This window comes from Mus caroli, unplaced genomic scaffold (genome assembly GCF_978045245.1).
Source record: "Mus caroli unplaced genomic scaffold, Mus_caroli_1 scaffold_7, whole genome shotgun sequence".
Taxonomy (NCBI): domain Eukaryota; kingdom Metazoa; phylum Chordata; class Mammalia; order Rodentia; family Muridae; genus Mus; species Mus caroli.
In genome coordinates this window covers 28778806-28805011 of record NW_028227262.1, presented here as the reverse complement: position 1 = coordinate 28805011, position 26206 = coordinate 28778806, and the positions used below count along the sequence as shown (strand labels likewise).

The following is a 26206-nucleotide window of genomic DNA, read 5'->3' as shown; positions in this document are numbered from 1 at the left end:
ACTGAGTAATCGAGTCAGACTGAGAGACAATGAATCTACTCTTGAAAAGACCAGTTTGAGCTGGTGGTCAGGCAAGCTAACATAATCTAAGCACTTGAGGATGGAAGCAGAAGCGGTCCAGACCAGCCCACGCCACACAGTGAAGCAAGAGAGAAGTGCTGGATTGACAAATTGTTTTTAAAAATATGAAACTTTTACTTACTTTGGTACGCCAATGAATACTTTTTATTGAGGTGACTTAGAAAAATATGGGAGAGGGGAGCCAAACACAGCAGCCCACTCCTTTAATCCCAGCACTCAGGAGGCAGGGGCAGGAAGATCTCTGTGAGTTCTAGGCCAGCCTGGTCTACAGAGTGAATTCCAGGACAGCCCGGTGTTACTCAGAGAACTGTGTCTCAAAAACCAAAACAAGCAAGCAAACCAACAAAATAACCTGCTCTTATGGGACTAGAGAGATGGCTCAGCAGTTATGAGCACTAGTTGTTCTTCCAGAGGACCCAGGTTCAAATCCCAGCACCCACATAGCAGCTCACAACTGTCTGTAACTCCAGTTCCAGAGGATCTGACACCCTCAAACAGACCTACACAGAGACAAAACATAATACCAATGTAAATAAAATAAAGTAAAAGGATATGACTGAGGGGCTACTTACAGAGGCAGAGGTGACTCAAATGCAACTGTATCACTAAAAAGCCCTTTGCTTTTTTGTTTTTGTTGGTTTTCAAGAGATGATTTCTCTGTGTACCCCTGGTTGCCTTAGCACTCTCTCTAGACCAGGCTAACCTTAGGCTCAGAGATCTGCCTGCCTCTGCCTCCTGAGTACTAGGATTAAAGGAGTGTGCCACCACCACCACCACCACTATCTCCCGGCCAAAAAGGCCATTCCAATACAAGTGATGACAATCTGAAGGCAAGACAGGTCCAAGAATCTCCTGCTACAGGCTAGGAAAATGTTCTTCCATTGAACTGTATCTGCAGTCTTGTGTTTGAGGGTTTCTAATTTTGAGACAAAGCTTCAATATGTAACCTCAGGTTAGCCCTGAATTCACTATGTAGCCAAAGCAGTCTTCAAGCTCTTTTTCTTTTTTTTCTTTTTGAGACAGGGTTTCTCTATGTAGCCTTGGCTGTCCTGACACTTGTTCTGTAGACCAGGCTGTCCTCCAAGTCATAAAGATCCGCCTGCCCCTGCCTCCTGAGTGCTGGAATCAAAGGTGGGCACCTCCACTGTCCAGCTCGAGTTGGATTTTGTTGTTGTTGTCACTGCTTTGTGATTTTTTTAATTTATATGTGTGAGTGTTTAATTTATATGTGTGAGTGTTTAATTTATATGTGTGAGTGTTTTGCACCATGTACAGGAACAAGTCTTAAAAAGGCTAAGAAAGTAGAAACAGAGTTCTAAAGTAAAAAGGATAAATAAAAAAAATAAAGGAACAAAGATGGGGGAAATCTAAGACGGGATGGAAAAGGAATGCCTCTTTTTGTTTATATACATGGACTCAGCCCATAAAGATAAATGTATAAATGAAACTAACCTGGTTTTCCTCCTGTACAACTCGGTACTGCTCCTTCCAAATGGTGATTTTGGAAGCTTCATCTTTCCTCAAGGCCCGCTCTTTCTTTAACTCTGGGCTCCAGAAGGTCTTGATACTATTCATTGAGGAACTTAATTTGCTCTCCTTTACTTCCACATCTTTCCTCAAAAGATCGTTTTCTCTTAATACTTCCTTCAGCTGTGTCTGCAGATCCATGATGGTGTTATCTCGGGCCTGACGAAGAGAGTGAGGTACAGTAGATGCCATGCTAACAGGAGGGAGGTGATGCTCTCCAAATGCTATGGTGTCACTAGCAACCCCACTGCTGGCTATGTTGGGGCTACTGCCCATAGCAGTCATCCTAACACCGTAAGGCAGGCGTCCCCCAGAACGGCCAAGCGTCATGGTGCTTTTAGGTGTTTCTGCACCCACGTTTTCATGGTCACTTAGGTACATAGGGCCAGATGTAGCATAGGCAGCATTTAAGGACTGTATATTCTCCATTGAAAGGGTTTTCCCACTGCCACCTCCAACACTGTTTCCAGAACTCCCTCCTGTACTATTTGTCCGCCGATGACCTAAGCGAGGGGACCGAGGAAGCCGAGGTGATCGCCCAGGACTCTGGCTGCTTGGTTCCACCTTCCCTACTGATCGAGCACTTCCATACATGGTTGCAGGGTGAACTTAGGCGCCAGAAATGGTAGGAAGCAAAAAACAACAATGCGATTCTGTGAGGTTTCTCTATGGCTATAAAGTCAGCTTACAGCTAACAGAAGTAGCAGGCCAGCAGCTGTCCAATCTTGAAGAAATATCTTATGCCATATCTGCAATGAAAAGATCATACATTTACTATTCCAATAATAAATACTTTTCTCAGAGGTGTTCTGTTACCTTTATCTGGGGAAGAGTCACTTTTCATTAAGTATTCTCATGGCTTTAAAATTAGATTACTCATAATGTAATGTTTTTCTAATTAAAAATTAAGAGTATCAACTATAATTACCAAGTGAAACATTATTTGAATAACAGAACTCAGAACATTACATAAGATCAGTGCAGAAATATCAATACTTGAATACATTATCAGAATCAATAAAAAAACCTAATGCATTAGTCAGAGAGAAGCTCAATATATAAATATTAATACTTTGACACATTATTAGAACTAATAACAGCTAAATTTCCATAAGATCAATATTTAAATATCAATACTTTCATGCACATTGGGAATAACAATTAGAAAATGTAGCTTTTAAGGTTAAGGTTAGGGAGATGGATCAGTGTGTAAAGTACTTGCCATGCAAGGATGAGAACACTTGGTCACATCCCCAGAAATGAGGTAGAACTGAAGGCGATAGCATGCATCTGAAATCTCAGTGCTCCTATGGTGAGATGGGAGGCAGAGAAGGGAAAATTCCCAGAAGCTCATGGGCCAGCTAAAGAACAAAAGACCCCATTTCAACCAAGGTGAAGGCCAGGACCAACACCTGAGGCTGACCCCTGCCAACAGTCAAACACATATCATGCAGAGAGAGAAGAGTGAGGGGATGAGAAGAAATGTAACTCTGGGTTCAAGCCCAGCACTACATGAATGGATGTTGCAGCACATACAATGGCAATGACTGCAGCAGAAGAGGTGAAGGCCATCTTCATCTGCAGCTGAGTTTCACATACACAAGACCCTTGTGTTAAGTCCTGCTAACAACAGCAAACCTATAAAAAGTACCTTAAACCTAACAAAAGTGTTCAAGCATTTAAATCTCTACTAAAATGCATAAAATAATACCTCAATAATGAAAAAAAAAAGTTCAAAGTTACCCATACTGTGAAGTTATCAGTTCTTCTCCCAGTTCATTCACAAAATCCCAGTAGATTTTCATGTCATTTAAAAATGCTGATTCTAAAATTCAAATGGAGGACTAGAAGTACAATAGCCAGCTCCAGATGAATAAGACACCACTGACCTCTGCGCACCCGCATTCATGTGCACATAACCCATAACACGTAATTAAAATAATAAAAATAAATCTTAAAAAAATAGAACATGCTCTTAGCCACTGAGCCATCTCTCCAGCCCTTCCCCTTTCTTAAAACTAATTTGGCAGGGAAACCTCTCCTTGATATCAGGTTACCGAGTGCTTTTATGTGTAACACTGAGCATACGTATCAAGTATTTCATAAAAAAATAATGTACATGAACACTGGATACTATAAAATACCCAATAATGTTCTAAGTAAAATTCTGGGAAACAAAGTCCCATCAGATCATCATATTCTCATAAAGAACTACAGACTTTATTATAAAAGCAGACATGAGACATGTTTATAATCCTAGCTACAGGAAGTCTGAGGCAGATAAGGCCAGCTTGAGCTACTTCTCAAAATATAAGATGAAATATAATAAACAAAACAAATAAACCAGACAGACAGGGTTGTATCTGCTTGTTATCCCAAGCATTGGGGAAGATGAAGCAAGAGGTTATCAAGTTCAAGGCCAATGTGAGCTTTTACAAATTCCAAACCAAGCTGATGTGTCTCCAACAAAACTGTCTCAAAAAGAAAGAACTGGAAAAAAGTACAGAGTGCTGGCTCTGGTCTTGGCTGCCCACCAGACTTAATGGTAAGATTTGATTTCTGAGGACACTACACACATTGGTCACAGAACATAAATAGTTGGTAAAGACCAGGAAGTGTCCTCTCCGATGCCCACTTCTATAGCTATGCAGGCTACCGGAGAGAAAATGAAAGTCACCAACAATATTCCCAAGCTGAGAACAGCAAAAAAGGGGCTGGCATCGATGTTATGGAAGTAACCACTTTCTGGTTGGATTTAAGGACTGTTCCACAGGAAGAAGCACATGCCTGGCATTGCAAATCTAGCCAATTAACCCACGGTTGGGAAGCTCATAGGCCCCAGGAGTGAACCAACTATGATTATTTTGCTAAACAAGACATAATACCACACTGTCCTCCAAATTTTATCTCTGCATCTGTAGAGTACTGCCACTCTTAGTTTCTTTGTGCACTGAATGATGGTTAACACAGAAACTCACTACTGGTGAGAGAAGTGCAGAGAATTAGTGGCTGTGGAGTACTCAGCCTAAATGGGACAGACATACTGTATATCCTGTCCTCCCCAAGGCTCAGGGATCATCAAGGAAAAGGATTCAGAGACATTGTAAGGACCAAAGGTCAGGGAAAACCCAGAGCAAAGACTGTCTTCTCATGAGAGGACTACTACACTAAGGAACTCACAGCAGCTGTGTTTGCCTGCACAAGATCAAGCCAGTCCACAGTCTAGCACTGAGTGAAGGGGGTTAAAAGCCTACACACACCTTTAACTGAAGAGCTATGAACAGCTGACAGCTTCTGGAGTAGGGAGAGTCAGTTTTCTTTCTGAGTATGGTTCCCTTTAGTTAACCATGTTCCAGTGGGTGGTTCAACACCCAGAAGAATATGAACAGCACAAACTAGTCAATGGGTAACTGAACAAAAAAAGACATAAAGATGGAAGGATACCAAGGTAGGGATAGACTGGCTCTCAAAACTCCATAACTGGAATTTCTTATACAAAAAGGCTTTGCATATAGACTACACATATCCACCATTATACTCTAAGTCTTTTTTAGACCACTAATAATACCTACCTCAGTGTAAGCTATATATAAATAATTGTGATGCTTAAAGTAAGTCATCTGGGCAGTGGTGTACACCTTTAACTGCCAGCACTAGGGAGGCAGAGGCAGGCAGATCTCTGAGTTTGAGGCCAATCTGGTCTACAAAGCAAGTTCCAGGACAGCCAGGGCTATACAAAGAAACCCTGTCTTGAAAAACAAACAAACAGAAAGTGGTTAAACAAGAACAGTTTGTACATGTTCAATACATATCATATACATGGAAAAAATGTGACCTTTTTGGGTGAAAGGTTAAAGAGGAACACCAAAGGGTGTCAAACTCTTTTGCTAAGTTGTTCCATAACACTTCAAATTCCACTTTGCATATTTATTATCTAATCTCAATGAGTTCTCAAAATAGAACAACAAAATTGAAGTCAAGCCTGGCCACCTTCACACCACCACAAAGCTTCTAGATCATAAAAAACACAAAATGTCAACACTGGCCCCACACCGCAGATACACTTACTCAAAATCCTGGAGTGTACCCAAATGTCTACATGTACATCTGCACACAGAGATTGCACGGACCCTTTAATTCTCACTCTTCTTACAAAAGCTATAAGCATACCATGGAACTAAAAAAAAAAAAAAAAAAAAAAAAAAAGCTTTAAGAGTAACATAGTAACTTACCTTAAATTAATTATAATAGAATAGGCTCACATAAATGTGCTATGAGACATTTATAAGAAGATGCAAAAGATGTAATTACTACCATTAGCTATTTAAAGCACTGCTAGTAAAATTCTGGCCTAAATCTCAAAAGCACTAGACTAACCTTCTGTACTAGTTATACTCATCTGTAATAATCACTTATTATCTGAAAATGAGTTAAGTATTTTAAATTTTAATTATATTCCAAATTTTCTGAAAGGCTGTTTTCTCGAAAAGCTATAAAATGTCTAGGGTCACAAATATTCATGTTAAGCTCTCTGAAGAATGATTTAAAAACCATACTGAGTACAATGTAGCAGAATCACATCTGAAAGAGCTACCGCCTGAAAAAGAAGTTCCATCTTCTAATTCTTCTATGCATAGTAGTGGAGATGAACCCAGGGCTTTGCACAAGGTAAGAAAGGGTTACCATTGAGCTACACTTCCAGCTCAGAAGATTTTTTTTTTCCGCTTGTGTTCTGAGACAGGATCTCTGTACTCTGTCATGCAGCTGAGTTCTGATGCTCCTCTCCCACTTTCCGAGTGCTGGGAGCACAAGCATGCAGAATCAAGCCCAACATCTACAAGTTTCACTTTTTAAACCATTCTGCATGTTTCATAGGTTCTAAGGTCAATGTACAATGATGTTCATTACTGCATCATTTGTACCAGCAAGAATGTAAATTTTCAGCAAGAGATTGGTTTAAGTAAATTATGTTACCTGCAAACTCTAAATATACTTATCTTTACCTGACATACAAAGATAACCATAGTATATTGCTGTAAAACAGAAAAGTAAGTTGTGAAAGAATGCATATAATACAATCAGTATTACACAAAATGATACAATCACAAGTAGCCAAGGCTGGCTAAGATAAAAGTCTCATGAAAAACTGTAACTTACTTAAAACACTAAGAGAACTTTTTGTGATTTTTGCATGTATGTAATGTTTGCATTATACAGATGCATATTGCGTGTGAGTGTATTTGTTAGGAGCCATAGGCTAATCTAAGTTATCTTCCTTGGTTACTCTCTACTTTACATGTTAGGGAATGGTTTTGTGCACTGTGTACTCAGATGCTGATTTCTCTGCCCAGATATCTGGGTGCAGTCCAGATGATAGCATGATCAAGCATCTCCAGTCTTTATGTTACATAAAAATTGTTTTTCATCACCTCTGATTATTTAATAGCTCTACAGCTGATCACCCCATTAGCTGGGCAAAAGAGATAGGCAGAACTTCTGATCTCAGTCAGGGGGGTCCCAAAGGAACGGGGGTTGGGGGGTACGGGGAGGTGGAGAAGGACCAGGAGGAGAAGCAAGTGTGGAGAAACCATGTGGAGAAACCAGGAGGATTCACCATGAGATTACGAGGAGAAAGCTGCCATGGAGACAGACACACAGGGACCAGAGCAAACCGGGGCAAGACCAGATGGCAAGGAAATTTGGCTGGGTAGTAGCAGCCTAGTCAGGTTAGAATAGATCAGAATCTGTCCCGCTATTAGTGCTTGCAGCTTGTTAATAAAAAATACCAGGTCTCTATATCTTTCTTTATTCAGGAGCTAAAACAGGCATAGAAACGCCCTGTAATTAATCAGGTACAAGGTAGGGCAAAGAACTCTACCTCCCCCCAAGATTTACATTTACACTTAGATACCGAGGCAGGATCTCTCACTTGAATGCAGAGCTCACTGATTTGGCTAATCTAGGTAAGCAGCCTGTCTACAGATTGTCTGCCTCTGTCTCCAGAGTTCTGGGATTATAGACAGGTGGATACTAAGAATCCAAACTCTAATTCTCATATTTACATAACAAGCACTCACACCTCCAAAGCCATTTTGCTAGTCCCTTCTGAAAGTTTTGTAATTTGGCTGTATAGTTTTTAAATGTGAACTTTAAAGGTGATGTTGCATAGCTATATGAAAAGTGTAACAAAAACCTGGGCCAGTGAAGTCACCTCATCAAGTAAAAGTGCTTTCCACCAAACCCAACGTTTGAGTTCAATCCCAGGAATATGGGGGAAGGAGAAAAATGACCCCTACAAGCTGTCTCTAATGGCTACACACAAAATTTAAATATAAATGTATTATTAGAAAAAGAGCATCAAGGGCTGGAGAGATGGCTCAGCAGTTAAGAGCACTGACTGCTCTTCCAAAGGTCCTGAGCTCAAATCCCAGCAACTACATGGTGGCTCACAACCTTCCGTAATAAGATCTGACACCCTCCACTACTGTGTCTGAAGACAGCTACAGTGTACTTAGATATAATAATAAATAAATCTTTGGGCCTGAACAAGTGGGCCAGAAGGAGCAGAGGTCCTGAATTCAATTCCCAGCAACCACATAATGGCTCATAACCATCTGTACAGCTACAGTGTACTCATCTACATAAAATAAATTAATAAATCTTAAAAAAAAATAGAAATTTACACACTAAAGAAAGCACTCATCTCTGTTACACCTTCCCCATGTAACTTAGTAAAACTAGGTTTGTTCAAACCATGTGTGCCTGACACACCTTACCCTGACTTATACAACATTAGCGTGACTGTAGACTAAAAACTAGAGATCACTGGCTACAGCAGCTCCAACAAAAGGGCAGAGTAACATGAAAGAGAGTCTCTGATAAGAACAGCAAAATATGATATTAAAGGTGCAATCATAATATTTGCCACTGTTATTATTTTTCCTTTTATAGAGGGATTAGTAACTCAGTTACAAATCAGATATATTACAGGTTTCAATAATTTTTATCAATTTAATCAAACAAATGGTGAGTTCTATCAACATTCTCACCATGACAAACACCGTGTCAAACAGATACTTAGGACTAAACAATGTGGCTAATCAGAGCCCTCTTTTATATCAACAATCTGCAACTTAGCTCAAGGGAGGCAAGCTCTGGCTTAGGGAGCCTTCCTTGATCCTAAGCCTCATTTACACTGTTCTTTTAGAATACTAAAATATTCAACTGTAGCTTTAATTATCTTACATTTTATACCAAATCTCATCCTAAATAAATTTAAAAAAAAAAAAAAAAAAAAGCATGAGCATGGTACAATGTGATATGGGCATGTCATCCCAGCTACTTGGGAGATGGAGCCAGGAGAATCACTTGAACCCAAGTTAGACAAGAACAGAGGAACAGCTTAATGGTAAGACCCTGTCTATTAAAAAATAATGAAATTTAAAGCCAGAAGTACCTGTTCACAATTTCTAATCCATAAAACCCAAATTCCAGTATCTCACAAAATACAAAACGTTTTAAATAACCTGGTAGCCTAACCAGGCTTGTACCAAAATGGAAATAGCAACATGTGAGATGAACGAACAAAGCCACAATCCCTGAAACCTGCTTTACCATCACATAGGAGCTGGAGCTGGCTCGGCAGTCATGAGCTCACACTGTTCCTTCAGAGGACCACAGTACAATTCCCAGCACCTACACATGTAGCTCAAAACCACCTGTAACTCCATAATCATGAAAGACAAACCCCTACCCAGAATAGTGGCACACATACACAAAATAAACAAATAATAAATAAACAAATAAATAAACGTAACTTTTTTTTAAAGTGAAGAAACATCAAGGAAAGCACCTGAAGGAATGTAATTAAAACCGTTTAAAGCAAAACTACTTAAATTCTTTAATAAACATGAATTCTAACTTCCATCTAATTAACCACACAAGTTAAAACTAAGAACATTTGATCTCAACAGATATGAAAACCATCCATTTACTATTAATGATGAAAATTTTAAGATAAAAAGAAACTTCCTTAACTCAATAAAAGGTACACACTAAAGCAGCCAATAGAAGTATCTGTAGAGAAATAACTCCCAAGGTGCTTTGAAAGCTATAGCTTGTATGTAAGACTCCCAAGGCAGGCAGGATAGGAGGCCTAAAAAGAACTGTTACCAGAGCAGGGCATAGAGTTGTGCCAGTAATCCCAGCACACAGGAGCAGGAGTCAGGGGCATCTCCACACTGGGGCCAGGCCAGACTAAATAAAAAGACTGGAGTCAGCAGAACACACACACACACACAGAGGCACACACACACACACACGCACAGGCACACACACACAGAGAGAGAGAGAGAGAGAGAGAGAGAGAGAGAGAGAGGCATCTTCTTGATAGTTCAAGCGGGTTCTTCTTAACTATTTTAGGGGAAGGAATACACAGACTTGGTGGACAAAGCAAGGTTTCAACAACTATTTTTTTCTCCCACAGCTTATATCCACCAGTAAAAATCTTTCAAGCTATATAAAAATCACAGTGTGGTTACACTCCATTTCTCTTCAAGTGAACAATTACAATGAGCACAAGGAAAAAAACAGCACGTTCTTCAATACCTTTACATAATTAAATGTTTTATACATTACAGGTAGAAAACAAATTATTCCCAAGAACCCACATACATTCGTGTCTAGGCAACTTGTTATAGGTTTACAAAGTGTAAACAAGCAAGGTATTTTTCTCAGCCAGTTTCTCATGTTGGCAGGCTGCAATTTGTGGTTACAAAGAAAGGATCAATCATTTTATTATTTATCTTAGAAAATAATCATATTAAAAAAATCTTAAAAAGAAGACGACTAATCTAAACTTTTATATAAAAACAACCAGTCATTTCTACTTTAAATCCTCGGGGTGCACATTAACTATTTTTATTAAATCATATCAGGAAGCCAAGGGCAAAACTGGTTACAAGAAATTAATCATCATATTGATCAACAACTCAGCTTTAACAAGAAAGGCACATCAGCTAGTACTAGTCGGGCTGTCATTGTTCTTGTTCCCTAGCCTCAAAAAGTCCCTCACTCAGTTATCAAAAGTATGCCTTTCTGAACTTTAAAGTGTTCCCCAAGATTTTCTAAGTCAAAGCCACTAACAAAAATATCTTAACAGACAATCTAGAGCTCTAAATTCTTTCTAAGTGTGGTTATCGTTACTAATAATCTGCATCTCTAAGTTCTGAGGGTGATGCTGACTCGTTAATCTGCTCCAGCAGCAATGCTTGAAAAAGATCAATCACGTCACTGTTACTGTTAAGTGCCAATGACATTGCCCAGTGAGGGCCTGGAAACCCCTTTAGAGTTTTTATACAACTCACAGATCTATGAGGGATGTTATGACCTCGAAGGCAAACAGAGCAAACTCCACAACAGCATGGAATACTAAGGACATGTAGTCCTCAGGGCTCTGCCTCTCTGAGACACACCCATTGTGATTGTTCTAACCAGTGGGCCACCCTCCTGAGTTCTGAAAGCTGTTTGCTGTTCCTCTCGTAGTCACTCTACTCCCAGCACTAAGAAGGTAGAGACAGTAGGATCAGGAATTAAAAGTCATCGATTGTGCTATATGAGACCCTGTCTCCAGGGGGAAAAAAAAATCCACTTAAGCAGCAACCTAGACTAGATTCTTACCCATGGACTGTCCCCAAGATGACAATTAAACACTTATGTTTCTGTTACCCTTTGACAATTAGCACAAAGACCAGAGCACCAGAAATTTGGCTTATTCTTCTTTCTGTTAAGTGATAAACTGTTAGATCAAAAAGGGCTCATCTTACCAGGTCTAGGCTTGGCCATGCCTTATGTGTGTATTATGCCTGATATTATAATACTTAACAGAGATAAAGACAAAACGTTCTCTCTGAGAAGTAAATGACAAGGACACCACTCATCAACATTCTATGCAACCAATGCTAGAAATCCTAGCCAGAGAAGGGGGGAAGGGGTACCTGAACTGCAAAGAAAAAACAGTAACAATTTACACATTATACGACATGGAAATCAAAAAGAATTTACAGGTTAAGTTATTAGGCTAAGCTGGCAAAACTTAGAAAAATACAGCCTATTCTGAAAATTCTAACTTGCCTCCATATAGCAACAATAAACAGAAAATAAATTTTATTTCAAAATTCTCTTGACAACCAGACTTACCGCTGGCACTCCATTCACTAGAAGCGAAGGCATGGTAAGTGCCATGGAATCAAGATCATTACAAACTGCAATCAGCTTGGACTACAAAGCAGGACCCCATCCTCAAGTTAAATTATTAGGCCAGGCAAGGTGGCACACTCCTTTCATTTTAGCACTCAAGACACAGATTGGATCTTTGTGAGTTCCAAGCTAGTCAGGACTAAATAGTAGGGCATGAGGGGGTTAAGTTTATTACTTATTAAATGAATAAATAAAAGCCAAGAACCATGGCATATGCTTGTAGGCCCAGCTATTTGGAAGGCTAGAACAGGAAGCTGAGGTGGCAGGGTAACTTAAGCCTGGCAATTATAGCCAGCCTGAACAACACTGTGAGATCAGGTCTTGTTAATAAATAAATAAATAAATAAATAGTAATAATACAAAAACAAATCTAAACATTAATAAAAACAAAAGCTGTGTAAGAATACTGCAAAAGAAAAGAACTATAAACTATGCAGTGGCTCACACCTGTAATCCCAGCATTCTGGGCAGCTGAGGTAAGACTGCCATAAATTTGAGATTACCCTAGCAAGACAATGTCTCAAAAAGCAAACAAAAAACAAGTAAAAGGCTTTTGGGATGGCTCATCACTTGCCACAAAGCCGGACAACCAAGTATCACAAGTTGTCTTCTGACCTCCACCAGCCCTCCATGTCTGTCTGTCTGCCTGCCTCTCTATCTCTGTCTGTTTCTACCTTTCTCTCTTTCTCTCTCACACACACAAAAATAAATAAATGTAATTTTAATAGAATCATCTAAGAAATGAAAAACAATGGAATCACATTTAACAATTCAAGATTCCACATCATACAGAAGTGATTTTACCCAACTTGTAAATCTAACCAAATTCTAATTTAGGACCTCAACATTCTTTTATCTTTTGAGGGGGTTCATGTATGTGCATGTATGTGAGTGTAGGCATAATCATGTCTTGACCCACATCTTTCAAAGTCATAGAACACCCTCAGGTGCCTGCTCACCTTCTACCTTATCTAAAACCTACCCAGTGGGATTTCGTTTTTGGTTTTGTTTTTGGTTTTTGGAACATGGGTTCATGTTTAAGCCTTGAGCTTGCTATTCAGCACCCACCTATAAACCCAGCACTCAGGAAGCTAAGGCAGCCTGGCTCCTATATTCACTTTTCATGCCTTGATCCAACCACAACTGATTTGACAGACTTCTCTGTAAGCTTCTCATAAATAAAATTATAAGCCTGCTATTTCTTCATCGGCATAATATTTTGAGGCTATTATGTGAAGGTTATTAGTAGTTTGTTCCTTTTATTGTCCATCAGCTTACCTGTTTTTGCTGTTGTAATTAATGCTGCTATCAATTCCCACACACAAATCTGTGGACATGTTTTCATTTCCTCTTTTGTAGACATCTAATCATAAAAGCTAAGGGTATACAGTAGCTATGTTTGACTTATTTTCATAATATCTGTAACATTTAATCGTGCTGCCGGCCATGCACAGGAATGCCAGCTCCTCACATCCTCACCTGCACTACCCCTTCTTTTCATTTGAGCTCTTCTCCAAGGGTGTGGGTGGTTATCTCACCGTGCTGTCTCTGATCTAATGACTAATGGTGGGGAATATCTTTCCCAGGTGCTTATTACCATGGCAGTGAAGGCACTAGTCTTTTGTTCATATTCTCTTGGCTTGTTTATCTTATTAGTAAGAGTTCTTCATATGTTCTAAATGCAAGGGAGCTCGCATTTAGATGGAGAGATGGCTCAGAAATTTAGAGTGCGTACTGTTCTGTAAGAGGGCCAGAGTTCAGACCTTACCACCCACATCAGGCTCACAAACACCTGGAACTCCAGCTCCAAAGGAGTCAATGATCCCTTCTCGTCTCTGTGAGTACTCACACAAAAAAATAAAATCTTTAAAAATAAGAATAATGTTCTAAACAAAAGACCCAAGTCCTTTATCAACTACATGACTGCAAGTATTTTTCTCCCATTTGTCATTTGTTTTGTTTTGTTTCTTTATTTTGACTGCATTTTAAGAGTAAAACTTTCAGCTTGTTTGTTGTTCTTTTTGTTTGTTTGTTTTGGGGAAACAGGGTCTCTCTATGTAATTCTATATGCCCTGGAACTTACTATGTAGACCAGGTTGGTCTCAAACTTACAGATGTTCACCTGCCTCTGACCCCACCTTGCTACCTATCCTACCTGTCCCTGTCCCTGTGCCTCTAGTGCTGAGATTAAAGGCATGTACCACCACACCTGGCCAAAATTTTAATTTTTATAAACTTCAAATTGTCTTATTTTCTTTTAGTGAATTATGCTTTTAATCTCATATCTAGAAAACCTCATACGTATTATATAGTCTTCAAACTTATTATATAGTCCAATGTGCCCTCTAACTCCTGTCTCAGCTTCCTAAATGCTGGGCTGACAGATGGGATCTTCTGTCTCACTACTGAAGAGGCAGCCTACATTATGAGTCCCATATAAGTCAGGACAGTGGCTATGTCTTGATAAAGTAAGAGTGGACTAGTGATAAGTACCAAAAGCTTCTAAAATGGTGACAATGTCCTAATATTTGATCTAGAAGATGATAAGTATTCCATACTTTGTTAACAACACATTTGTTTTATATATTTTTCTAAATATCTATATTTAGATAGATATAATATCTTTGATATATAGTATATCATATATAAATATAGAAAATAGTATATATGATATAGTATATATCAAATTTAGATAATGTATATTATATATGATATTTAAAAGTATCTTTGTGTGTTTGTATGTATACATGTGGATACAGCTGTGTGTTTATGTGAGTGCATATGTGTGTGCATGCATCTAGACCAGGAGTCATTTTCAGTATCATTCCTCAGGAGCCTTATAATTTGAGACAAGTCTTTCATTTGGCCTGGAGCTCACATATTAGGCTAGGCTGACTGGACAGCAAGCCCCAGGGACTGGCCCCATGCTTGGCTTTTTCACATGGGTTCTAGTGATATAGCTGAGGTGTTTGTGCCTGTGCAACAACTACTTCTCTAGTTCATATTTTTCTACTCTAAAGGGTAAATTATATTACACATTAAAATGAAATCTAAAGTTTAAACTTTTATTTTCCAGAATGGCCTCACAATAATATCACAAATGTTAAGCCTAAGGCATTTCCCACAGAACACTGGTTAATTCTGAATGAAAAGGCTTTCAGATAAACAATAATGGGGGAAGTTAAGGTGATATATTCAAAGAATGGCAAGGTAAAACTGTTTATTCATACATAGTATACCACAATAAAACTAGAAAAAATGCAGGGGATTCATTGTATTCGTTGGTGAACCACTAACAATGACAGTTCAATAACTACCAAATCATTCTGGTGGCACACACTTAGAATATGATCACAATACAGTGCAAAGGCAAGAGGACTGCAAGTTCAAGGCTGGCTATATTGTGAGACTCTATCTCAGAAAAAGAAATAAAATTAAACAGTTATCCTTCTAAAACATACTTGATAATGTGTCCTACTTAAAACTTGATAGCATACCGGGAGTGGTGGCACACGCCTTTGATCCCAACAGAGGCAGGCGAATTTCTGAGTTCGAGGCCAGCCTGGTCTACAAAGCGAATTCCAGGACAGCCAGGGCTATACATTCTCGGAAAACCAAAAAACAAAAAACAAAACAAAAAAAAAAAAAAACAAAAACAAACAAACAAACAAAAAAACGTTGATAGCTTCCCTTGTAGGGAGGGACGAACACCTTTAATTCTAGTCCTTGGAGGCTGAGGCAGGTGGATCTCTTAGCCCCAGGCTAGCCTAGTCTACAGACTGAGTTACAAGACAGTCAAGGCTACACAGGGAAACTATGTCTCAAAAAATAAGCAAACAAACAAAAAGTGCTCATACTTTCAACAGGTAGGAGCAAAGGCTAAGGAGTCTTACTTAGCACTCACTCAAAGCTTGCAACCCAGGAGGGAATGCATTAAATATCTCTTTAAAAATATTCACACCAACACTGAACACTACCACAGTGATAAAAAAAAATCAATAAGGAATAGTAATCTAGAAGGTAGAAAAGAGGGAGAAACCACATATATTTCTGGATTGGTGTCCTGACTAAGAAACCCCAGAGAAGAGCAGACATCATGCATTCAGATTGGAATGCACTAAGTCTAAGGAGCTTCTAAGTGGAAATAGTGATCAACTTAAATCAAGTTAAATGCACTGGTCCTCACACTCAGGAAAGAGGGATCCTTAACGATGAGAATACATCCTCAACATAAGATAAAACAAAAGGGGGATAAGATAGCCTGGAGAAATTCAACCATTTAATGAGTGGGTAGGAAAGGATTCAAAGGGTGACTGAAAGCAGAGCAGAGAAACTGAGCAAGAAACACAGGGCCACCCTCTGAAAATCCTCAAGAGAGAGATTTACAAAAGGAGAATGCCAGGCTCATGGTACCTATCTGGAATCCCAGCACTTGGAAAAGCTGAAACAAGATGACTGATGTGAATTTAAAGCCAGCCTGAGCTATGTAGTGAGTTCAAAACCATCCTGGAAGACACAACAAACCTTGTCTCAAAAAAAGAAAAGAGAAGAGAAGAGAAGAGAAGAGAAGAGAAGAGAAGAGAAGAGAAGAGAAGAGAAGAGAGCAACTGTGGGACTGGAAAGATGGCTCAGTGGTTAAGAGCACTGACTGCTCTTCAAAAGGTTCTGAGTTCAATTCCCAACAACCACATGGTGGCTCACAACCATCTGTAATGGGATCCAACGCCCTCTTCTGGTGTGTCTGAAGACAGCTACAGTGTACTCATATACATAAAATAAATAAATCTTGAAAAGAAAAAAGAAAAAACAGAAAGAGCAACTGTGAAGTCTTCTGTGGCGGGCAGTTTCCAACATGGATAGCCTCTGCCTCCTGGTAGTCCTGGCTGTATGAATGAAATCCCATGCTGAGTTTGTTGGATCTAAAGACAACCATCTAATACACAAAACAGAGCAAAAGTGAGAGCACATCACTACAAGATTAAGTTACAAAACACTGTGGCTAGTATCTCCCCACTGCCCTCCCGAGCTCTTGATCCCAGGGATACAAGGTGCTATTGTTTTAAGTGCCCGCATAAACCCACGCAGGGATCCATATGGCAGTGAACAGCCAACAAAAACCTGAAGCCTACCACCAGCCATTCATGGGAGCCTAGAAGCAGAAGCTCCTCCGGTGAAGAAGTCCTGAGATCACAGCAACCTCAGTCAACACCTCCACACCCTCACTGATGACCCTGAATCAGAGGCACCAAACACAACCAGACTTCTGACACAGAAACCATCAAAGGAGAAATGTTTCTTATTTTAAATTAGGGGGTCATTTATTATGTAGCAACAGACCACAGGTACAGCTGCTAAAGGATTAAATACAAGGACAGAAAAACAGCCACTGGCTATATTCATGTGCTATTTTCAGTCTCAGTGAAATCATAAAGATGGCACAGAAGGAAAAGAAATCACAGGTGGAAAAAAATGGAAGAATACAATAAATGTGGACCACTCTTCTCAAGAAGTTTGGCTCTAAAGCTGGGGGTGGTGGTTCCAGCCTGGAATCCCTAAATTTGGATAGAGTAGGTAAAATAAAGGATCAAGAGCTCAAGGTCATAATGAATCTGAGGACAGACAAACTGGGCTTCATAAAACCCTGACTCAAAAATAAAATAATAAAATAAAAATCAAACAATAACAAGCTGCAAAGCTGAAAGCAGCTTAGAACAATAAAATATGAAGTTGTAGAATTTTTCAGTAAGAAACTTTTTAAGTTAAGAAATGGTGCCGGGCGTGGTGGCGCACGCCTTTAATCCCAGCACTCGGGAGGCAGAGGCAGGCGGATTTCTGAGTTCGAGGCCAGCCTGGTCTACAAAGTGAGTTCCAGGACAGCCAGAGCTATACAGAGAAACCCTGTCTTGAAAAACCAAAAAAAAAAAAAAAAAAGAAATGGTAAGAAGCCAATATACTTTCTTGAGAAGTCTGCCAAAGTCTTCTTTCTGCCTTTACTTGAAAACTGGCTTTCCAAGCAGGACACCTCTTGCCACACAGTCCTTTTCCAGTCTCCATGCCATACGCAATAACGAGAAATGGCCTTCGCCAGACCATGATCCTAAACCCTCATAGAGACCCTTACTGTGCTTCTCATGCCATTCAGCCAACATAGACTTCTACTCCGCCCTCCTCACTGACTGCTGACAACCATCTCAGAATGCACAGGCACCAACTTCACGATAGTCGCTATGCCCTACACCACCACTCCTGCTCCAGTGCTGCTCAGTTCAATACACACATGAATGGGTCCTTTAACGTCAGCTCTTGAAACTCTCCATCCTCAGTAAGCAACTCTATTTTCTGGCTTCAGCCATTCAATCACTTGTGAATTCATTTATTTACTTGTACTATTATCCATTCATTCATCAAATATAGTAACTACCTATTATTTGCTCAGCAGAGAACACATGACAGTCACTGTCCTAATGAAATATAGAACTTTTTTTTCATATCTTCCACAAAGAGAGCATGAGAAGATGTAGCTGAAATCCAGTACATGATAACCACATTTCAGTCAAGTAACCAGATCACTCTATAAAACTGGTATTGTCTGGTGTGATTCAGTGAATCTCTGCAGAACCCTAGAGATCGCTATTTCCCTAGAAAGGGTTCAAAACTATTAAGAGAATCTATTCTAAAATAAAGCCAGAGTTCATCATTAGACCAGAAAAAATGAAATATTTCTTAATGCAATTTTAAAATGACTAAATAGCATTTAACTGCACAGAATTTTACTGGTAGGAAAAACAAAAACTAGACACGGAATGCATGCCTGAAATTCCAGCCCTCTGTAGGTGGAAGTAGAAGGATTGTCGCTTGGTCCAGTGTAGCAGAATTAATTTCCCCAATTAATTTAAATATTAATACAACAAGAAGCTTGTGATTGGGCAGTGGAAATGGAAGGCAGGCAGAGACTTTTAGAGACAGGAGAGGAGAGAGAGGAGAAGGAAAGAAAATGGAGGAAGAGAAAGACAATCCAGATTCCCGAGGCTTTAAATAGTGACAGGTAGCTATGAATATCTTATAAGGGATGGATAATTACAGGACAATTTGTCTTATCCAGGTAAGTAAGCAGTTTATATCTATATAAATTGGCTCTGAGTTCACTGTGTGGGTGTTCTGTGGGGTGAAAATTTACTGATATAATCTGATTTATAAATTACAAGCCTCTAGAGTTTTGATTTTACCAGGTTACTAGGATCTGGGACCACTGACCACAGGGGGTGGATGACTGAATGTGAGCAGAATCCACAGCAAGAGAACTGCGAGATGGGAGGCTGCTGCCTGGGGCTAGCCATGGGGGCAGCGGGGTGACAGGGGCCCAAGAGTAGCCAGCTGGTAGCAGGATGGCGCCTTTTTAAATATTTCCCGCAACAGTCCACAACAGGGAGTTAGACACCTTCACACACACACACACACACACACACACACACACACACACACACAAAGAAGCCTGAGAGATTGTCCAAGAATTGGGATTCAATTCCCAGTACCCATCCATCTATCTGGCAGCTCACAACCATCTATAACTCCAGTTCCAAGAGATCCAATGCCCCTTTCTGGACACCTCAGGCACCACTCAAACTGGCAGGGCACAGAGGGCACAGATGTAAGAGTAGGCAAAACACCCATACACATACACTGGAATAGTGGGCGGGGGGGTTGTTTTTTAGTTTTTAACAAAAAGAGAGAGAGAGAAATAGAAAACTTAAGATGGGACGGAAGAAACTGTTCCTGAGTTCTTAATATGATACATTTACTATTTCAGCATATAACATTATGTATATAAGAATTTAAAAAAAAAATCACAGGCATCTTCTTTGTTCATTTTTAACTTTTCTAATCAATCCAGGCAAGTAAAAGAACTGAATGATGCTTATATCTGCTTCCTCTAACTCACACAGGATTCTGAGTCATCTATGCTGCTAGACATTACAGTCAAGCCGAGTTCTCTTACCCAACATGCTGGCACATCTAACAATGACAGAGTTGATCATTTCTTTTCCTCCTGTAGAACATTGTGCTTTTCTAGCTTTGCTTATTCAGTGACTTTACTGTCAGATCCTCTGCATTTCTCCAGGATATCTTGCAGGTTTTGATAAGATAAGGGCCATAAAGATAGAGGTGTTTGCCAGTTAGCTATTGCATCCCCAATGCCGAAGGAGCACCTAGAATCATTCTTACTTCAGGACAGGACGAATACATAAAACAATGTGTCTCCGAGCTCAGAAGCTTGGATCTCTTCTCTATCTAAACTCACTCCCTGATGTTCTCAGCATGCCACAATTTTAAATATGAGAAGAAACAGCTTAATTTTCCTGCATATCTCCCCTCAACTTCCAGAATTCCACCAAAACATGCTTCAAGTGCTGTCTCCACCTTTGTTCTAGTTATTCAAAACAAAAAACAAAAAAACAAAAAAACAAAAAAACTCACTTATTCTTTAAGATGCTTGCATCCCAAATTCAATCACTACAGCTTATCTACCCTCAATATAGACTCAAAATCTAACCACCTCTCACCATGTCGTTTTCCTATCACGGTCAGAGCCATCCACATCAGAAACATCACACAATCTCCTGCCTACTGTGCTTTTTTTTTAATTTATTTATTTTTATTTATACGAGTACACTGTAGCTGTCTTCAGACACACCAGGAGGGTGCATCGGACCCCATTACAGATGGCTGTGAGCCACCATGTGGTTGCTGGGAATTGAACTCAGGAAGAACAGTCTGTGTTCTTAACTACTGAACCATCTCTCCAGCTCCTGTGATTTCTATTTTTTTTCTGCCTTGTCCCCTACTAGAGTTTTAGCACCTAAAACACCTGGCACATAGTACATGCTCAATGTCTTATGTGTGTGTTTTTTTTTAAATAATTACATTATTTATTTTCTATTTGTATGTGCACTGGTGCATGTGTGTATGGTGAACATGTGAAGGCCAGACGAAAACTTGTAGGAATCAGTTCTCTCCTATCATGTTGGTCCTGCAGCCTGAACTCAAGTGTTCAGCCTGGCAACAACTGCCTATACCTACTGAAACATCGCCCAGCCTTCAAAATGTATATCTGAACTGAATGAGTAAATAATGCTCAAGGAATAAAGTTCAAAAGGTGTTACCAAGCTAATTATATGTCAAAACAGTTTCAACTACATTAACTCGTTTAGCCATCCTGAGAGGTTAAATACTATTACTATATTCTAATTCTTCAGAAGACTTTAGGCAGAGGTTAGAGTTCAGAAATTAGGGCTGGAGAGATGGCTCAACAGCTAAGAGCACTTATTCTCTTTCAAGAGTCATGGGTTCTGCCCCAGCACCCACATCAGGCAATTTACAACAGTCTATGTTTATGTTAGCTCTAGGAGAGCTGATGCCCTCTGGCCCTCTGCATACATGTGCTATACATAAACTCACATATGTGCATATATAAAAATGTATCTTTTTTTAAAAAAGAAATTAAGGTTAAGGCCAAGCAAGGTGGCACATACTTTAGTCCCAGCACTTGGGAGGCAAAGGCAGGAGGATCTGAGTTCAAAGCCAACCTAATCTACAGAGCTAGTTCCAGGACAGCCAGTGCTATTCAGAGACACCTTGTCTTGAAAAGGAAAACAACCTAAGCTTAAGCAGCAATATGCCCTACACTACACAATGGCAAGGCCAGGACTGGACACTCACACTCCAAAACACGGAGAACCTCAAGCACCATACAATTCAATTATACTCCACATAATCATGGCCCATCGCTCTCAAAATAGCTGATGACTTATTTGATTCCCTATAGCACTGTGTTCCCTGCTTTCTCCATCAGTATTTCTGATACCTTCTACATAAAATGCATTCAACAACTCCCATCCTCCTTCCTACAAAGTGTAAACACCATAAAACGGCTGTTTCTCTGAGAACCTTCACTTTGAAATTTCTAGTTTGAAGCTGAATTACAAGACTGACATAGTACTTTAGTAATGAAGAAAAACTTCAGTGGACTCAACAAGTATAGCACGGGGAATAAGAGGCAAACCACCTTAATTTAAAAAAACAAACAAAAAGACAATTCTACACTGTAGCTCAGTAAGAGCTAGAACTCACTTTGTAGCCCAGGCTAGCTTCAAACTCAAGGCAATCTCAGCCTCCTAAGCTGGAATTACAGGTGTGAGCCACCACATTTGCTACAACAAGACATTTAAGATTTATTTTATGCTCAGTTATAGGAAGGATGGAGAGTGTGAATGACGTGAATGAGTGCAGGTGCCTGAGGAGCCCAGAAGTGGCAGTCAGATCACCAGACTATAAATTGATCTATACACTTTATCAATTAACTATCTTTGCCTCCGTTTCCTACCAATCTCTACAGGTAGTTTTTTTCTGGTAGATGAAAGTCTGTTCATGAAGTAAGCATGAAACAGTCAGTTGGAGAACTACTGAACCTAACCTATGTATTTCTCTCTTGAGTTACAGAAAAGCACTCCCCTGGCCACTTCCCCCAAGTAAATTAGGTAAGTGTTAGGAAAGTTGCTGTTTAAATTTGATTTTATAGCAATTTCTCTTCTTCTATAAGTGAACTACTGAGGGCTGTGCCTCTCATTATATTACAATATATATCCATCAAATGGCCTATTTTCTTAACAAGAAATATTTTGTCATAAATGATAAGACACGAGACTACAATAATCTAATAGGAAACAAGAATCCAAAAAAGACTTAGATTTATTGTGGTAAAGAGTAAAATGCTGATGGACACTGTTCGCCTTAGTAATGTCTCCCAACAAAGTACGATACATGTTCCCACAGGGTACCAGAAGAACATTGTAAAATCCCTTGACTCTGACAATATTCCTTAGAAATGGAGGTACTTATGTAAAGAACAAAATCCATTTCATTTTTTAATATTTAGTAAAGACTGAAATAAAGCCAGGTGTGGTGGCACATGCCATTAATTCTAGCACTTGGGAGACAGAAGCAGGCCAGCCTGGTCGGCAGAGCAAGTTCTAAGACAGCCAGGGCTACACTGAGAAATCCGGTCCCAGAAAACAACAAAACCAAAGGAAGGGGGGGGGGGACAACAGTAAGTACACCTGAAAATAAAAAATTAAAAGCGATCTTCAAGAAAGCCAGGTAGGGTAGGTCATGTCTAATCTCACAGTTGGAAGACTGAGACAGAAGAATCCGAAAAATAGGGACATCCAGATAACTCAGCAGATAAAAGTGCTTATGTCACAAGTCTAATAACCAAAGTTTGATCCCAGCCATCCACAGTGGGAGAACCAAGTCCCAAAAGCTTTGACCTTGGACCTCAAAGAGGGAGGGAGTAATCCATCGTGTGTGTGCCAGGCACACACACATAATGAATAAATAAACGCAAAATGTATCAAGGTCTACTGAAAAACAAGGTGTAAGAGACAGTTGCACTCTAAACGCTTAAGCAATTTCATACAGTCATCTCCAACAGAACTGTTCACAGTTCGCTCAAAGCAATCAGCCACAACCACCTGCAACTGTTACTCTGAAATACGCCTGGCAAAGAAACTACCTGAGTCCGGGGCCTTTTCTTAAGGGGTCAACTCAAAAATGAAAAACGGTACAAAGAAATCAAGCACAGGAGAGGGGGTTGAGGGGGGCAAGGAAAAGAAAAGGCTGATAGCACTTTTGAGGGGCTAAGAGTAATGAGACTCACTCCTTCATGGTTGGTTGCTATAGAATGAAGTTGTCTAAACACCAACATCTTCCTTCTTGTGTGTAAAAACCTCACTCACTCGCGCTCCCAATTTACCTACCCCAAGACAACGCAAAGGGATTCTCTTCCCTCAGCAATTCTACTCATCTGACCAAGAAAAGAACCAAAACCCTAGAGTGGCAATGTGAGATCTGCTGCAGTAGCCCCTCCAGCTACCTCCAAGGCGACATCCATGCCTCATTTTCCATCTGAAATACAACCTTTCCGCTTCTATCTAACCAGGTTCAAAATCATAAGATCATCTTAAACATTTTACATCCGATCCACTTTGGCCGCACCCCAACTCCAGGGCTCCCCAATATCCCCACATCATGCCTCCCACCCCCGGCTCTCGGTGGGCCAGAAGCCCCCCACCTCCCACCTCCAGCAGCGATCCTTACCGCCAGCGCCTTCGCTCCCGCCCAATCCGGGAGCTCCGCAGGGCGCGGCCGCCGGTGGGCTCGGGTGCGCTGGGGCGGGGTCCGCCCTCCCGACCTCCCCATCCTCCTCCCCACCCCGGTCCAAAAAGGAGGGGGAGGGGTCCCCAAGCCTCACCTACAGCTCCGCCCCTCCCCAGGGGCGCTCTGCCCTGCCCAGCCAGGGCCGGGAGCGCCGAGCCGGGTAGGAAACGAAAAATGCCTCGGCGCCTGCGACCTCCGGGCAGTTCGAGGTTCCGCCTGACGAGCGAGCCGCTGCCGACGCGGCCGCCTTACTCTCCTCAGGGCCGCCGCTGCTGCTGCCTTTGCTGCTACTGCTTCCCGGACAGCCTGCCGCCGACACTACCACAGCCGCCGCCGCCGCCGCCGCCACCGCCACAGCCACAGCACGACCGGCGCCCGCGACGTCACCACGCCCCGCCCCCCGCGCACACCTAGCCCCGCCCCCTGTCGCCCGCTCGGCGCCCTTGCCCCGCCTCCCGCTCTCCCGGGCCGCTGGGCTTTCCCTCGTCCCACTGGGAAGCGCCCCGCTACGCCGCTCCACGGGACCGCGCGCCAGGATCGCCAAGTGCGGCGCTCCGAGGCCGCGAAGGTAACTGGGTGCCGAGGCAGGGTTGCGCCACACGTAGCGCCGCCCCTCACACACACACCCACACCCACGGCCGAGCGTCCACCGGGAGCCCGGGCCGCGATATTGAGCGAGGAAGGTGCGGACGAGTAGGGGCGGCGTTTGTCTCCTCCTGCTTGCCGTAGGACGTGGACTGCTGGAAGCCCCAGGAGTGGAGTGGCCTTTCCCAAACCTGGAATCGCCCCGCCCCTTCCTTGGCAAGCCGGTTACCCGAACCCTGGGACGGCCGCCACCTTAGGAAATAGCTCTGGGCTTTTCATTAGAGCCACGGCTGCCTGGACACCCTTTGTCCAAGAGAAGTTAGCTTCTCTCACCCTTGGCTCTTGAGCTGTGAGGCTGCGGAAAGCAATAATACTCTTGAGTCATCTGGGCTGTCCAAGCGGTCGTGGCAAAAGACCCTCGCCTCAGTAGGTGGCTTTTTTTTTTTTTTTTTTTTGGCCAGGATCATAGGATCATTCCAGGGAGGAAGAGTGTGGGCGGAACCTGATGTCCACATGCAGTGCATGTACTGTGCCAAATGCTTCACCGCGTTACCTTTTTTTATTTAGCCCTCACACCAAGCAAGGCGAACTACAAAGCAACTGCTACCTTATTTTAGACAGCCCAGTTTTCTGGTGCTGAATTTCAACCTTTGCCTTTTGTCAAGAGCAAGCCAAAAAAAAAAAAAACAGAGGTGGGGGCAACACATAGTTACTAATCTTAAAAATGTAGATAAGCTATCTCTAAGCCGAAAATCCAAGGGTGGTGTGAATTACACTCGTCCCCATACTCACAGCGCTTATTAAGCTAATTTGAAATGCCTTTGAGATGAGAGGAGCTAAGACTCACCGGCTTACTCATCCCTAATCTCCCACCATCATAATTAACTGGCTTACACTCTTCATCATCCCATTAACATTTTCCCCCATCCTGTAGTATTCACGTTCATTCACCAAACTATATTTTGTCCTTTCCAGATTCTCTAATTGTTCCCTTCCAAAATGCACTTGGGTCATTACAGCTCCTTGGGCACGCTGAACTGACTCCCCTTCAGTACATCTAACATATGACAGCCAATTGTTAGAGTGTGCAGCCAAACAGGACTATACAGCAGCCAGAGAAGAATCTTCAAAGATTTCGTTCTGGGGCTGGGAAGATGACTTAGTGGATACGAGCATTTGCTCTACAAGCAGGAGGACCTAAGTTTGAATCCCCAGCACCCACATAAAACCCAGGCATGGCTTCAAGTATCTGTAACACCAACACTGCAGAAGGACAGGTTGATCCCAAAAGATGAGCTTCTGATGCAGTAAAAGACCCTGTCTCAAGGCAACAAGGCAGAGGGCAATAGAGGTAGATACCTGATGTCATACTCTGGCTCCTTACAGAGAGAGAGAGAGAAATTGAGATTTCATTTCTTAGATATCTGGGTACTCACCCATTCAAGCCATTCTTTATGGGCTGTTTTTCCAGATACTTCTCTGTATAATAAGTAAAGAGGAGCTTGCCTTGCTATAGGTGTATGTGTCTCTGTGTCTCTGTTGG

At 41.2% G+C, this 26206-nt stretch overlaps 1 protein-coding gene across 12 annotated transcripts in view; it reads right to left on the bottom strand.

Annotated features, from left to right (window-relative positions):
• The window catches only part of Erc1 (ELKS/RAB6-interacting/CAST family member 1), a 277991-nt gene extending 253555 nt beyond the window's left edge, over positions 1–24436 (bottom strand). For 10 of the 12 annotated variants that reach the window (XM_085840047.1, XM_085840052.1, XM_085840050.1 and 7 more), the window contains exons 1-2: positions 24173–24436; positions 1534–2357 (exon numbers count right to left, since the gene is read on the bottom strand). In XM_085840047.1, the coding sequence (XP_085696173.1) occupies positions 1534–2202 (669 nt within the window). In that variant the 5' untranslated portion in view covers positions 2203–2357; positions 24173–24436. Of the gene's footprint in view, positions 1–1533; positions 2358–5676; positions 5764–24018; positions 24080–24172 lie in introns of those variants that run through there. The other 2 variants (XM_085840049.1, XM_085840048.1) reach the window with 2 other exon arrangements.
• Positions 24437–26206: the final 1770 nt, after the last annotated feature.